The 14329-nt window shown below is 42.7% G+C and overlaps 1 protein-coding gene across 1 annotated transcript in view; it reads right to left on the bottom strand.

Moving 5' to 3' along the window:
• Positions 1–583: 583 nt before the first annotated feature.
• Positions 584–14329, bottom strand: part of kdm4b (lysine (K)-specific demethylase 4B) — a 43095-nt gene continuing 29349 nt past the window's right edge. Inside the window, exons 13-22 of the mRNA XM_004562027.3 lie at positions 14101–14261; positions 13772–13970; positions 12105–12181; positions 11720–11775; positions 11434–11542; positions 6331–6519; positions 5143–5319; positions 4564–4683; positions 2894–2986; positions 584–2778 (exon numbers count right to left, since the gene is read on the bottom strand). Coding sequence (XP_004562084.3) covers positions 2233–2778; positions 2894–2986; positions 4564–4683; positions 5143–5319; positions 6331–6519; positions 11434–11542; positions 11720–11775; positions 12105–12181; positions 13772–13970; positions 14101–14261 — 1727 coding nt within the window. The 3' untranslated portion in view covers positions 584–2232. The remainder of the gene's footprint in view (positions 2779–2893; positions 2987–4563; positions 4684–5142; positions 5320–6330; positions 6520–11433; positions 11543–11719; positions 11776–12104; positions 12182–13771; positions 13971–14100; positions 14262–14329) is intronic.

The following is a 14329-nucleotide window of genomic DNA, read 5'->3' as shown; positions in this document are numbered from 1 at the left end:
GGTGACTGTGGAGGCCATTTGAGTACACTGAACTCATTGTCATGTCAAGAAACCTGAGATGACTTTGTGAGCTTTGTTATCCTGCTAGAAGCCAAAATCAGAAGATGGGTATAGTGTGGTCATAAAGGGACGGACATGGTCAGCAACAATACTCATATAGAATGGATCCATGCTTTCATGTTGTTTACATCAAACTGTTTTTTCCAATAGTCTGTCGTCCGAGTCATTTTCACCCAGACATCAGCCGTTCACTGGACATTTTCTCTTTTTCTGACCCTCATCTGTAAAAGCCCAGCAGTTTCTGAAATACTCCAAAGATGCCATGTTCAAAATCACTTAAATCACATTTCTGCCACATTCTGATGCTCAGTTTGAACTTACTGGCTCATTATATATTTGCATTTACAAGTGTAACTAATAAAGTGACCAGTGAATATATTTGCATATACATTGACCCCCCAGTATTTAAACAGTACAATTGATAACTGGAAGGTGTTAGCAGCTCGTCAGTTTAATCTTAATAGTTGGTCTAACCCACAATATACTTTTTAAATTCTCTACAAATGCACAAATCACGAAGAGCTGGTGACTCACAACCAACTTTAATCCCAAGGAATTCAAATTTTCTTCATGGAGTTAATTTGGATACAGAAACATCTGTTTCGTGTGACAGGAAAAAGGGAAAAAGGAAAGCGTGCCATTTACAAATATGATTCACAATACAAGGCCTGTGATATATACAAGGTGACAGTGGGGAGGGAGGGGGGTCAGTTCATCAGTAGTTTTATATATGTAGCACCTCTGTTGCACAAACAGTAACAAAAACAAACAAAAGAAAACACGTAGTTATCAGTAGAAACGCATGTAATATGCTGGCATAAACCTGCCAAAATTAAAAGTATTAATATTTGAGATCGGCCAAGTTCGTGAATGCAGTTCGGCAAATGAACACAGAAAAGATACAGTACAGTAATAGAAAAACAGATAACATTTTACCATATTAATTTGTATATATACATACACAGTTTAAACCAAGAAGGGTAGAATATTTCCTGATTTTAGGGTTCCTACATAACGTGCTTTTTTTTCAAACCTTCCTTCTTTAAAACTGACTGAACTCTTCTGCCTAGTTGGTGTGCCGAAAGGCGATAGTGTGACAGTAAACAGATCTCACTCTGTATAGTAGACGAACCTTTAACGGGAGCAAATGCAAAGATAACAATAAGCAGGTGTATCGGGTATGCTCTTAACGTGAAGACTTGGATGTTGAAACATCATTTATTTCCCACATGTAGGAACCCTGAGAACGTTTTGGTGTAAAAAGAGGAGCCGCCAAATGACGTCAATACATAAAGTTCACATCTGTTAACTACTGTGACACATCTTCACAAAATTTTAATGCATCCTGCAGACAAGTCTACTAGTGTTTGCATTCAACATGTTTGTTCTATTACAAATAATTCTTTCAATATTTGACTAAGACATTTAAATACTGAGTTCCCGCTACAATACACTTCTTTTTTTGTGTGTTTTGTGTTTTAAACCCCATTTCTCCATTTACCTCTTGTGATCCAACAAGAAAACACCCTCGTGAAAAGATCCTGCAGATGGATAGTGTGATACTTTTGTTCCGCCACACAGTTTCAAAGCCATGAGTGGCTGGATTGAAAAATAGATATCTTGTTGCTGGTTATTTGATTTTTTTTTCATTATTTTTTTTTAAAAAAGAAGTGAGAGTTTAAAGTCCATCGGGGGCCCCAAAGCTGAGAGGCCCTCGTAATAATTAGCTTCCCGTAGAAAGAAAATGGGAGTGTGCTGTTATTGATTTAATGCAACGAGGTATGGAGGTTGATGCCACCCAGAGACTTATCCCATTATGGAGGAAAATAAAGCACAGCAGCTGACTGAGAACAAAAAGGAAATCTATATTTAATAAGAAAACAAAAAAAGAAAAGACAACATGTTAATGTTAAAAAAAGCCTTGTCCTCTTTAGCTGCTGCTTCAGAGCAGGCTAAAGCACCACTGCAGACACATTAACTCAAAAATAGAAAAGTAACATGCATTAAAAGAGTGCTCGTATGTCCGTGTCTTTTCCTGCTCCTACTCTGAGCTCTCAGAGCCAGTGGAGGATATAAGTTGTCCATTATTACAGCACTCAGTAAAATCCAACACCATTAGCTTACTTCCTATTGGCTCAGCCTCCACCGGCTGAGTAATAATATAGTGGAGTTTTAATACAAGGGTTCGGGGCCATCTTCCTGAGGAAAATGAGAATGGAGGAGTGTCTTCATATAGGAGACGTAGCCGCTGCTGGGCGTGTAGCTGTCGGACATGTGCTGAGCCGGAAGGGAAGGCAGGGACGGGGCAGACAGCAGGGGATTAGAGTTTAAGGTGGACTGAAAAGGGACAGACTCTGAACTCAAGAGGGGATCCGATATGAGAGGTGACCCTGTTAAAGGATCGGTGAGGGCAACGCCGATGTCCATTGGGGTCTCAGCGTCCATTTGAATACCGCTAGCTGGGGCAGGAGCATCCTGCTGGATCATTGGGGGCTGGGACAGAGGTTGTGAGGTTAGCTGTGTACCAATACTGTGATTTTCTGGTGCTGGCTTTGTTACTGGAGCTTTAGTTTGAGGGCAAGGGGTTGCGTTGGTTGTTTCCATGGGGATATTGGCAGGGGCGGGGCCTGGAGGGGGCAAAGTCGCGGTCAGGCGGCGCCGTTTGGCTGCTCGGGCTTCGTCCACTGAGGGAACCTCTTCCTGTGTTCCAGGTAACGCCTGAGAACAGACCGGTACAGACTTAGACGGGGAACACAGAAATCACTTTTCAAGTACTAGTTGTTTCATCTACAGCTAATTTAGTTTTATTTTAAAGTTTGAGTAAAACACTCACCAGTCGAGCTCTGACCCTTTTGGGTAATTCCTGGTTCAGCTGAAAGATCTCCGAGTGCTTGACCATCAACTGACTCTGGTCCTGAAACTCAACCTGGACAGATAACACCCACAATGGATTAACCAACCCACCCTTTCAATATTTGTACCTATAAGTGCAGAGGACACACAGGCAGATTTAAAAAAAAAAAAAGAATAAAATATAACAAATTATTAGAGGCTAAACCAGGAGGTAAAAAAAGGACAAATCACTGATAAAGCACACTGAAAATTCAAAACTTGCACCCAGACAGTCACCGGTTGGATCTCAGGCATAACAAATGGTTCCATCAACAACCATGTGCTTTAGTCAAAATGTCCTTGACCATGACTCTGACCCCTAAAGCTGCTCACTGACTGGATAAGAGCTTCAGTTAACCACTTTAAATGTAAATGTAGATTTTTAAAAAATTATATATATTTATATGGCGCGAAGGGGAGGCACAGCAAGGTCAGGGTTGTGGCACCGACTCTGTGATCAAGTGGAGGCGTGATTTTAGCTAATCACAGCTGTACTCTCATCTCTGAGAGGGCTCTCGGTGCTGCAGCCAGCGGGTTAACATGGAGACGTGAAAAGAGCGTGGAAAGATACAAAACTGAATGATTCTGTCAAGAGGGATTTGGAAAAGTGGCGATAAATGATGTGATGTCTGTGGTGGTGTATTAACAGATGTTATAACCCTGTAAACATGTGTCTGATGCAAACATCTGCAGTAAATATAAACCACCCTAGATCAGCCATTTAAGAGTTCCTTAAACTCCGAAAGTGAAGTGACTGGATGCATTCCCCATAAACACTGTTTATTTGCAAGTCACTCAGATGAGCTCTCATGGATGCACTCCCAAAATCAGCATCATGGCTCGAATCAAACAACCTCACTTTCCCATGTGTTTGTGTCCAAGTACATTTCAGGATGCGCTCGCTCTTGTCCCAACAATCCTCTTCGATCCCACATTTTCCACTTTGTAAGCGCTCTGCAGTTTTGCCCTATAAATTTCCCTTAAAGTAGCAGTAATTTGAGATCTCTCCACTTTTATTTTTTAATGCCCGAGTCAAAACGCTCCACCATAATCTAGAAGGGCCGCCTGGCTTCTTGCACACTGAATCTCCAAGAATCGAGAGCCAAAGCAGAGGGTGGGGCAAAGCAATTACACAGAACATCCCAAAGTTCACATGTTCACTCACTTTTGAGTCATGCTGCAGAAGAGCATCAGATAAAATATGGAAAATGATGCCCATGCTCACAGTCCTCACCTAACAGTCGATTTCTATTTTTTTTGCGCTGCAGCCAAGCTTTAAAGCTTTATTTAGAGATGATTTTCACGGTCTGGTTTGACTTGGAAAGGTTTATACATTTACACATACATTTATTTACACACACACACACACACACGTTTTCATATCTTAGTGAGGGCATCTCATTGACATAATGCTTTCCCCAAGCCATGTACCCTAACCATAAAAAAGTTTGCAGGTGTTTGAACAGCAGCATCTCAGAAATCCGACTTATTTTCTTGTGCACTCAGTTATTAAGAAACAACATCACAAGTTTATCTATGAATGATGCAAACTACAGCCACACACGCTCCAAACTCTAGCAGATGTGAGGGCTCGTGTTGTGCTTCTCTTACCTGGTAGAGTTTGTGGATATGTGGTTTGACAAAGGAAGCGTTGAGGATTTTGCCTTCGTGTGTGCCGACCACAACAAGCTCTCCCACTTTAGGAGGGCCACTGCGCAGACAGTCATGACTCTGAAGAAGTGGGAAGGATGAGCGAAAGAAAAAAAAAAGTGCTCAAAACATCTTCGTGTTACATTTTACAAACAAGAATTTAGTTAATAAAGTCTGAGGCTAACATTTTCATCTGGTTGCTGTTATTAAATGTGGGTTGACTTTTTCATTTCTCTGCAATTCAAACAGCTTGTTCTGGTAGGTTACACACAATTGATTTTAAAGTTAAATTTGATCAAGTTTCTCAGCAGATTTCACATTATTAAAAGTCATGTTTGTTCATAACTTACAGCACTGACTCATTAAAGGTTATGCGAGTTTACATTCAGTCATTACGTTTTCATTTGTTCAGATTCTCAAGTTACAAAAGCATGTAACAGTTGCTAGGATATTTCTTTCAGCTATTTAAAAAGGAGATTATTTTTAACCCGTGTCGATTGCACGCATGTAGGTGTCTGCCTTGACTCCGAGAGAACTCACCATTATGTTTTCCGGGTACAAGTTGTCACAGTATGAGCCGTCGTCGAAGTTGACCTCGTAGAACGTCTGTCTGGCCATGCCAATGACGGTGCAGTGGTAATACCAGGAGTTGGCGTTGCGACCTATCACCCTTTGCCCAAGGGTTGGCTCTTGTGGGCCTTTGGGTGTTGGTCGAGGCTTAAGAAAAGAAAGAAAAAGGGGGGGTTTAATTGGAAATATGTGGCTTCATTCAGCAGGAACACACTGCGTGTTCTGTCATTATTCCAAAAAGTGACAATTAAAACTTCAGTTTTGTCCTGGTTAAGCTGTAAAATGTTTTCTGCCATCCAAGATCTTATATCCAAGATACAGTTAAAAAGGGCATCCATTGGTCTGGTGTCATCAGGAGACACGGAGATGTACAGCTGTGTGTCATCAGCGTAACTGTGGAAGTTCACTCCATGCCTCGTGACACACGAGGAGAAAAAGTCTTTATGACTTTTTCTCCTCGTGTGTCACTTTAAACCACTTAGGGTCAGATTTATGAAACGGAAACGGGGTATAATGATGTGCAACACCCAAACAGCGCTCACACCTGGGGTTAGTTTCACAATCATTACACTGTTTTCTAAACATTTTTCAATTTCAATACCAAGCACAAAAAATAAGACATGCTATTTTTTTTTTAGCATTAAATATCGATGCAATAAAGGGCAGCAAACGTCTCCATATATATTTTGCCCTTTGAACAAAGAATTTTCAGAAATAAAAATGCCAACAGTGCTTTAGAAATACAGACAGTGCATTTAAAACCCACTGTGCCACATGGTGCAACATGCTAGTCAGTGTGGCCCTTACACTCATTAACCCTCAAAAGCCAATAATATCATATTTGATACGTGTGCTTTGAACGTTTTTGAGACTTCTACACGTCATCAGTGTGATTTCTTTTTACCCCCCAAAACAAAAAAAATTCCACGACACATTTTTTAAGCAAAAAACAAAGCCCAACACTCGTTATATTCAGTTTATAGAAAAACACAAAAAGATATACTGGGTTTTTTTTTCCTTTTTAAATCAAACAGCTATTCCTGAAGAATGATTAACAGAAAAATATTTCAATATATGACTTTTGACCGTAATTTTACAAAACCTTTTTTAAAATCTGCAGCTTTAATAAATGACCAATTTTCCTGGTTTTGCACTTACCTTTGGAGTGACCTTTTTATGCTTATGGCAGGTGACAGACACCACGTAGGGCCAATCAGCAGGTGTCATGACTACTCCGGCGATTTGGGCACAGGTGACGTGGAAGGACGTTGCACAGTTCTCATACGTGCACTGGATGCAGGCGCCGCGGTTCTGACTAGCAACCTTTCCATGGCAGAACACACACTTCTGCAACAAAAGCAAATAAAAAGCTTCTGTTACGTCTCCATTCCCCTATAATTTCCTCCGCTTATTTATATATAAGCCTCCTTTGATGCTGACAAAGGAAAGAGTTGTCCAAAAGTTTGAACTGAAGTAAAGTAAACTAAATGTGAACTCTTAACATTTCACCCTCACAATTCCAACAAGGTTAAAACAATTAAAACAATTCATCTGCAACAACTACTCCAGTCCTCCAGAACAACCTGGCACGCCATGAAATTGCAGTAATTGTAGGACCTCTCATGAAATAAAGATGGTGGAGAAACCAGCAATGAAACCATGAACTCTCTTCTGTCTGATCTTTGATTCTGTTTGGTGTTCTTACAGGTTTTCACTCATTAAGAGAATGGCTGTTTTCAGTCTTCCCGTTATCACGCTTTTGGGCTGAGTGTCTGTACAGTGGTGACAATTGTGTCTTAAAACTGAACTGTCACTCTGACACTCAGTTCATTTATGCCAATTCATTTTTCCTCCCTCCATCCCTTTTGGCATCTTCCATAACTTGTTTAGCCTCATTGCTCTTCTCTCCTTCCAGATCTCTTAATTCTGGTCTGAAATTCCCAGCAGTCTGCAAACTCTTTGCCTTTTCTGTGACAATTTAATATAACACATGATCCCTGCAAACCCACAACCATTATTTTAATTAAAGTCTTACAACTCTCAGTGCTGACTGCTCTTATGCGTGCATCGTTCAAACAGCAGAGAAGAAATCCCTAGTTTAAAGGGGGAAAAAAAATCTTTTTTTTCCTGTTTCTCCTCCTTTATGTGCAGCTGTAATGTGGTGCCAATCAATAAAAAAGTAAATTTAAAAAGTCAAACTTCAGTTTTTACTGGTGCAAGGCAGCTACTTTGCCAGCTGGTGAGGTTTTCCCCAGGCAGGTAGGCACCAGAGCAGAGGACAGGATGAAACTCAGCAGCTCAAGAAACATTAGCTGCTTGATTTATTTATATGTAAAGTGCATTGCAGATTAATATTGAGAAGATTAATTTTAAAGAAAAACCATCTTTGAGCTGACTTTGGGATCAAATTATATGAACTCATTGTTAACTGTATTTATTTATTTCTGATGTGGTCATAGCAAAATTATCTTTGCACACAGTGTTTTAGAACAAATTGGTGCTTGCAAATTATAATTATACAACAAGGTGCTGGAAACAATCCTTGCAGATTTTGGTCCCTGCTGAAATGACAGCATCACACAGTTGCTGCAGATCTGTCAGCTGCACATCCATGATGTGAATCTGCTGTCACATTCAAAAAATGCTCACCTAGAGTGAGATCTGTGACTGTGGAGGACATTTGAGTACAGTGGTCACCGTCATGTTCAAGAAACCAGTTTGAGATGATCTCAGCTTTGCCACATAGTATTTTATTCTGCTGGAAGCAGCCATCAGAAGATGGGTACACTGTGGTGATAAAGGGGCAATACTCAGGCAGACTGTGGGGTTTAAACTGCTCAGCTGGGACTAAGGGGCCCACACGAACATTACAACACTACCACCAGCCTGATCCATTGATACAAGGGAGGACGGACCCATGCTTTCATCTTTGCACCAAATTCTGACCCTGCCATCTGAATGTTGGCAGCACAAATCAAGACTCACCAGATCAGAATCAGAATCAGAATCAGAAAGGGGTTTATTGCCAAATGTTGAGCAGGTTTACAACATTAGGAAATTGCTGCGGTGCTTCAGTGCAAACATAGTGTCATAAATAGCACTTAAATAGACATGGAAAAAAATAAAAGTAGGGATAGGAATTAAAAGTGCTACGTGGAAAGATATGTGCATGAGATATACATGAGATATATACATGAGAATAAGAATTAAGAGTGCTACGTTGAAAGATATATACATGAGTGCAGGTGGTGATCAGTGCCAAACATGGAATGATGCAGTGACACAGCGTAGGGTCATGTGTTAGTGGCGGGTACAGTCATATGGTTATTGTTCATGTGTCCAACAGCAGAGGGGAAGAAACTGTTCTTATGGCGAGAGGTTCTGGTGCGGATGGACCGGAGCCTCCTGCCTGAGGGGAGCAGGTCAAACAGACTGTGTCCAGGGTGAGAAGGGTCAGCTGTGAGCCGAGCTGCACGCCGCAATGTCCTGGAGGTGTACAGGTCCTGCAAAGATGGGAGTCTGCAGCCAATCACCTTCTCAGCAGAGCGCACAACACGCTGCAGTCTCTGTTTGTCCCTGATAGTGGCTCCAGCGTACCACACGGTGATGGAGGAGGTGAGGATGGACTCGATGATTGCAGTGTAGAACTGCATCATCGTCCGTGTTGGCAGGTTGAATTTCTTCAGCTGCCTCAGGAAGTACATCCTCTGCTGGGCTTTCTTGATGACGGAGGTGATGGTGGGCTCCCACTTCAGGTCCTGGGTGATGGTGGTACCCAGGAAGCGGAATGAGTCCACAGAGGTGATGGGGGTGTCAGTCAGGATGATGGGGGGGAGTGGGGCTGTGTGCTTCCTGAAGTCCACAATAATCTCCACTGTCTTCTGGGCATTCAGCACCAGGTTGTTGTGGCTGCACCAGGACACCAGACGTTCTACCTCCCTCCTGTAGGCAGACTCGTCCCCGTCCGAGATGAGTCCAATAACGGTGGTGTCATCTGCAAACTTGATTAGCTTGACAGACTGGTGGGTGGAGGTGCAGCAGTTGGTGTACAGGGAGAAGAGCAGAGGAGAAAGAACACAGCCCTGAGGGGAGCCGGTGCTGATGGTCCGGGAGTCCGAGACATTCTTTCCCAGCCTCACATGTTGCTTCCTGTCCGTCAGGAAGTCAGTGATCCACCGGCAGATGGGATCAGGCACATTCATCTGGGAAAGCTTGTCTCGGAGATGGTCTGGAAGGATGGTGTTGAAGGCAGAGCTGAAGTCCACAAACAGGATCCTGGCGTAGGTTCCTGGGGAGTCCAGATGCTGCAGGATGAAGTGTAGGGCCATGTTGATGGCGTCGTCTACAGACCTGTTGGCTCTATATGCAAACTGCAGGGGGTCCAGGAGGGGGGCCGTGAGGGTCCTGAGATGGGAGAGAACTAGGCGCTCAAAAGACTTCATGACCACAGATGTCAGAGCCACGGGTCTGTAGTCATTTAGTCCAGTGATCCTAGGTTTCTTGGGGACAGGGATTATGGTAGAGGACTTGAAGCAGGCAGGCACATGACATGCCTGCAGTGAGGAGTTGAAGATGCCAGAAAACACTGGGGCCAGCTCGTTTGCACAGTGTCTGAGGGTGGCAGGAGACACACCGTCTGGGCCGGGAGCTTTCCGAGCATTCAGGTTCTTAAACTGCTTCCTCACATCTGCTTCATGAATATGAAGAGTTGTGGTGGGAGGAGGTGGTGTGAAATCCTCTTTTGTGTGGGGTGAGGAGGGGGGTGTTGTAGGTGAACGGTTTGAAGGTGGTGATGGCTCTATGTAGGGGGGAGAGGTGGGGGAATTAGTGTCCAAAGTGTCTCTATTGTTGGGGCCGTTGGAGGTGTGAAGGCTGCCTGATGGCTCGTCAAAACGGCAGTCGAAGTCGTTAAGGGTGTTGGCCAAGAGCAAGTCATCAGTGGAGTGGGGGGTTTTAGGCTTGTAGTTTGTGATATTCCTAAAACCTTTCCACACAGAGGCCGAGTCATTCTCTGAGATCTGCTGCTGCATCTTCTCAGAGTGCTGATGTTTAGCAATGTCCACTTCTTTAGTGAACCTGTACTTGGCCTCTCTGTAGCAGTCCCTGTCTCCGCTTCTGAACGCAACATTTTTCAGATCTTCTGTCCAGTGACCTACTGCAAAGTGTAGTCTCTGTTTCCCATTCTTAGCCAACAGGAGTGGCGACCAATGCAACTGCTGCCATTCTTCCCCCAACCCCTTGCATCAATAAGGCATTGTCACAAAGAATTGCAAAGAATTTTTTCAGGCCATATTTTTGCAAACCTTTGTGATAGTTGTGTGTGAAAAAAATCCCAGCCTGGTTGCCGATGCCTGTTTTAAAGTTTTGCAGGTCATTAAAGACACTTATACATTTTATTTAAGTGACTTGCAGCTCTAAGCTTGAAACGGTTTTCTCACAAGAGCAAAAATCGCAGTTCCTCTACACACAATATGCAAAAGATGCATCAGCTGAGGAATTGAACAGTGTTACCTGAGAAATTCCAAAATAACGAAGACAAAAGTAATGAGTTTTAAATCTCTCCATCACTGGAAACTCAGTGTTCAAAGATGGGAGGGAAAACACTGATTGCTGATCACAGTGCAATATAAACTGGTTCCTAGCATGCGTATTCACATTTGATCAGCGCAGTCATCCAAATCATTAGACCGCAGAGCTTCTCTGCTCACAGTCTTTTAAGAAGAGACTGAGGAAACGTGCTTAGACAGCACTCAGATGCAAATGTCACCCAGCTTGTCCTTTGATAGATTATTCAGAGAGACGGGGAGGGAAAGAGGTGACATTATTTGCAGATTTGTGATAATGCACCAGCAAGCACTGCTACTTACTGTGAAGTAGGATTGGGTGAATGGAGAAGGGGAGCTACCCACGAGATCGATGCAGTTCGTTTGGCACAGCGAGAAATGACAGCTGATTATTCAGCCATGCCCCTCAGCACATCTGTTTTTACCCTATATCATCCCTGGCTTCCAAAAAAGAAGGAGGAGGAGGAAAAAAAATATCTATCCATTCAAACAAAAAAAAAAAAAGCCTGAAATTCACCTAAACAGTATAAGCAAAACAGCTACAGTGCACAATGTACACTAAGAAGCATAAACCTTCGCCAAAAAGAAACTAGGTAAAAATCTTGGATGTATTTCAAAGTAGCTCTCTGCCCGTTTCACTTTACATAACAACACAAAGAGACATGTAACTCTCTTATTTGTCACCGTCTGATCTTACTAGATTCTTGCGGGTTTCTGGGACGGCGCTGACGTCCACTGGCCCCCTCTCAATGGCATCAATGAAACGAGCTTCAGCCACGGCGATAGCACAGATGACATGAACCCACCTGGTGAAGCAATGAATAGTTTGGCGAGAACAAATTCAAAACAGGGAAATATAGATTCACTGTAAGATTTTTTTTATATGAAAATCTTTATTTTGCTCTGAGTATAAGCTTGATGAACCATTATTTGTTATTTTTGTAATTTGTGAATTTCCATCAGCTCAAACACGTGGCACTAACCGGTTGTCTGTGGTAGTCTTCAAAGCTCCCCCTCTCAAGTTACAAAGACAGCACTCCTTAAGAAAAGATAATACGAGAACAGAGAAAAAGAGAATTAAGTATAGAAACGGAGAACACATTGACACCGTTCCTCCCACACCTTAGCCAAATCAGTCTTTTCTAAACAAAGCTTGGTTTGGACTTGTGATTGATGTCATGTTGCCTAGCAGCAATCATTAGAAGAAGAGATGTAGGGTCAACGTGTCCTCAGAGGCTCTAATTCAAGTCAGATCTAATAAACATTTTCAACTAAACCTGCAGTTCTGGAGAATAACTGCTATTCCTGAAGTGGTTTTATTTTATGTGGGGGTGGGATGGGATTGGCTCATTTGCAGCCACCACTCACCACTGTCCAGGCTCCCGCTGCACACCTAGAGCACATCCAGGAATCACCAACAGAGTCAGGCTTCACGCCATAACAACCTGTTAGAGAAGAGATGCTACTGACTGTGCTCATCCATTTCATCATTTCATGTCATTTCAATGCATCGATATTCAGTGATGACAGCGCATGGCAACATTACTGCCTTTTTTCTATTTCTTTAAACAGATTTTGTACACATTTCTGCAAATTACTTCTCACCAAACATGTTTTTAAGCATTCTGTTCACACTTTCAGCCCATCACCATCTCCAGCTTAAGCTTCTGAAGAAAAGGGCATGCAGGTTTATGTAACACCTGTACATGTGTGAATGATTCTTAGGCAGATGTCTACTCCAGCACAATGAGGAGCAAAGGTGTTTTGACAGGATTTCGTTCTGCTTCGTGCTCTCTTACGAACATCTGCGCCGTTTCCCCAGACTGAGTCAAACTCGTCCCTGGATAACTAATGAACTGGATAATAAGAACCGAGGAGAGGAGGGTCGATGTTGTGATGTGGCACAAAACATCCATTTATGCATACATTTCCAGGAAGGGCTGATTAGCGACACACTTGATGAGTCAATGCGTTCATCTGCATCGTTTACAGCATAAAACTTTACTAAAAATGTTCAGTCTAGATAGACGTCCTTACATTTGGCAATAAAAAGAAGAGCCACGCACAGAGAGATTCCTGGGATGACTCAGTCTTACAGAATCTTAACAAACTGCCTGTCTTTTCATGCTTCGCTTCGACAGAAGCAACATGCCGTTAAAAGTCAACTATATAGTGGAAAGGCAGGGTAAATATGAGCTGGGGAAGTGTATGGTGTGTTGGTTTTTAGAGACACCTTTGCATGACCTTTGTCAGCCTCTTAGCCAGTTTAACCAGAGCTGAGAAGAGTTACACTAGAAAGCTTCACTGAGTCTGGCAACAGGGAATTGAGCAGTCTATTGCACTGCTTTATTGAAGTCTCATCCTCTGTGCCTCTGCCCATTTTCCTGAAACTATTCTCAGGGGTCTCAGGTGTGAGAAAATGTTGTGAGCACTAGATAGACTGAAGTTTATGTGTAAAACTTGCTGGTCCGTGTTGGCATTAATTTATAAAACAGACATTCTCCACATTATGAATTAAATGCTGATGAACTGGATCAAATTCAGCTCTTTGACAACACAGAGAGGAAAAAGAATTTGAAATCTACAAAGTATTGAGGGGGGAAAAGAAGTCTCCACACTTACAGATCCTTACTTTACAACGATTAACATCTATTATACAGTTTCAGATTTGTGTTTTACCCACTGATTGAATGTGCACGTGGAAAATCAAGTCAAAAGATCAAATTCTTGTGTCCATTAGATACCCGATGTCTCAGCAGGCATACAAATGCTAACTGGCTCTAATCAAAAGCCATATTAAAATTGTCTTTGCTGGAAAGCTTTCTGTTGCAACAACAGTGTTAAATTTCATTACTAGCACAGAGGCAGTGTGTTGCCATCAGATTTATTTTTATTGCTCATCTAATAAAACATCAACTAGTACAGATGTCCGCAGGTGTACTAGTAAGCTCTCTATCACACAGAGGGTACAACAAATGAGCTCGTGTCCCAATGTTAAACCAACACAGCCAAAATCTTTTCAGTTTTATACTTACTAGCATGAACCTGCATTTGGCAAGATGAACAGCAGATCAGGAGGCTGGTTCCATCCTCCCCAATGTGATAGTTGGTGGGTGGTGGCTCCGTGTTTCCTGCTCCGACGCTGAAGCACATCTCTGGGACCAGTGGACGAGTCAAGCTGCCATGACGGGGAAATGAAGCGCCCAGGGTTTCGTTATCAGTGGAGACATCTTTCTGTGGTTGGAAAGATCAGGAAAAAAGACAAGTTAAATGTTAGTTTGTTGCCCACTATTTATGTCTGTTCTAATGGGTCTGACCTGCCATTGTTATATGAACCACTCCTATGTGCCTGGAGTGTACCTACCTTTGTGTACGGACAGAAGAGTGAGCAGACAGCACAGTGTGGTTTGAGCGCAGCTACTGCAGCATTGAAGGCTTTCTCTGCCAGGAAGTTAGGTGAGTGATTCTGCCACAGGTGCTCCTGCTTCTTCATGTCGCTATCCATTGGCATGGGGGAGGCCATATCTGTGGGTAAAGAATTCAAATGCATGAGTGTGCTTGTTAGACGGAGCTGGGGAGGATAACACATACTG

The sequence above is a fragment of the Maylandia zebra genome, linkage group LG15, assembly GCF_041146795.1.
Source record: "Maylandia zebra isolate NMK-2024a linkage group LG15, Mzebra_GT3a, whole genome shotgun sequence".
NCBI lineage: Eukaryota > Metazoa > Chordata > Actinopteri > Cichliformes > Cichlidae > Maylandia > Maylandia zebra.
The sequence above is the reverse complement of the archived record's forward strand: the minus strand, read 5'-3'. Positions and strand labels throughout refer to the sequence as shown.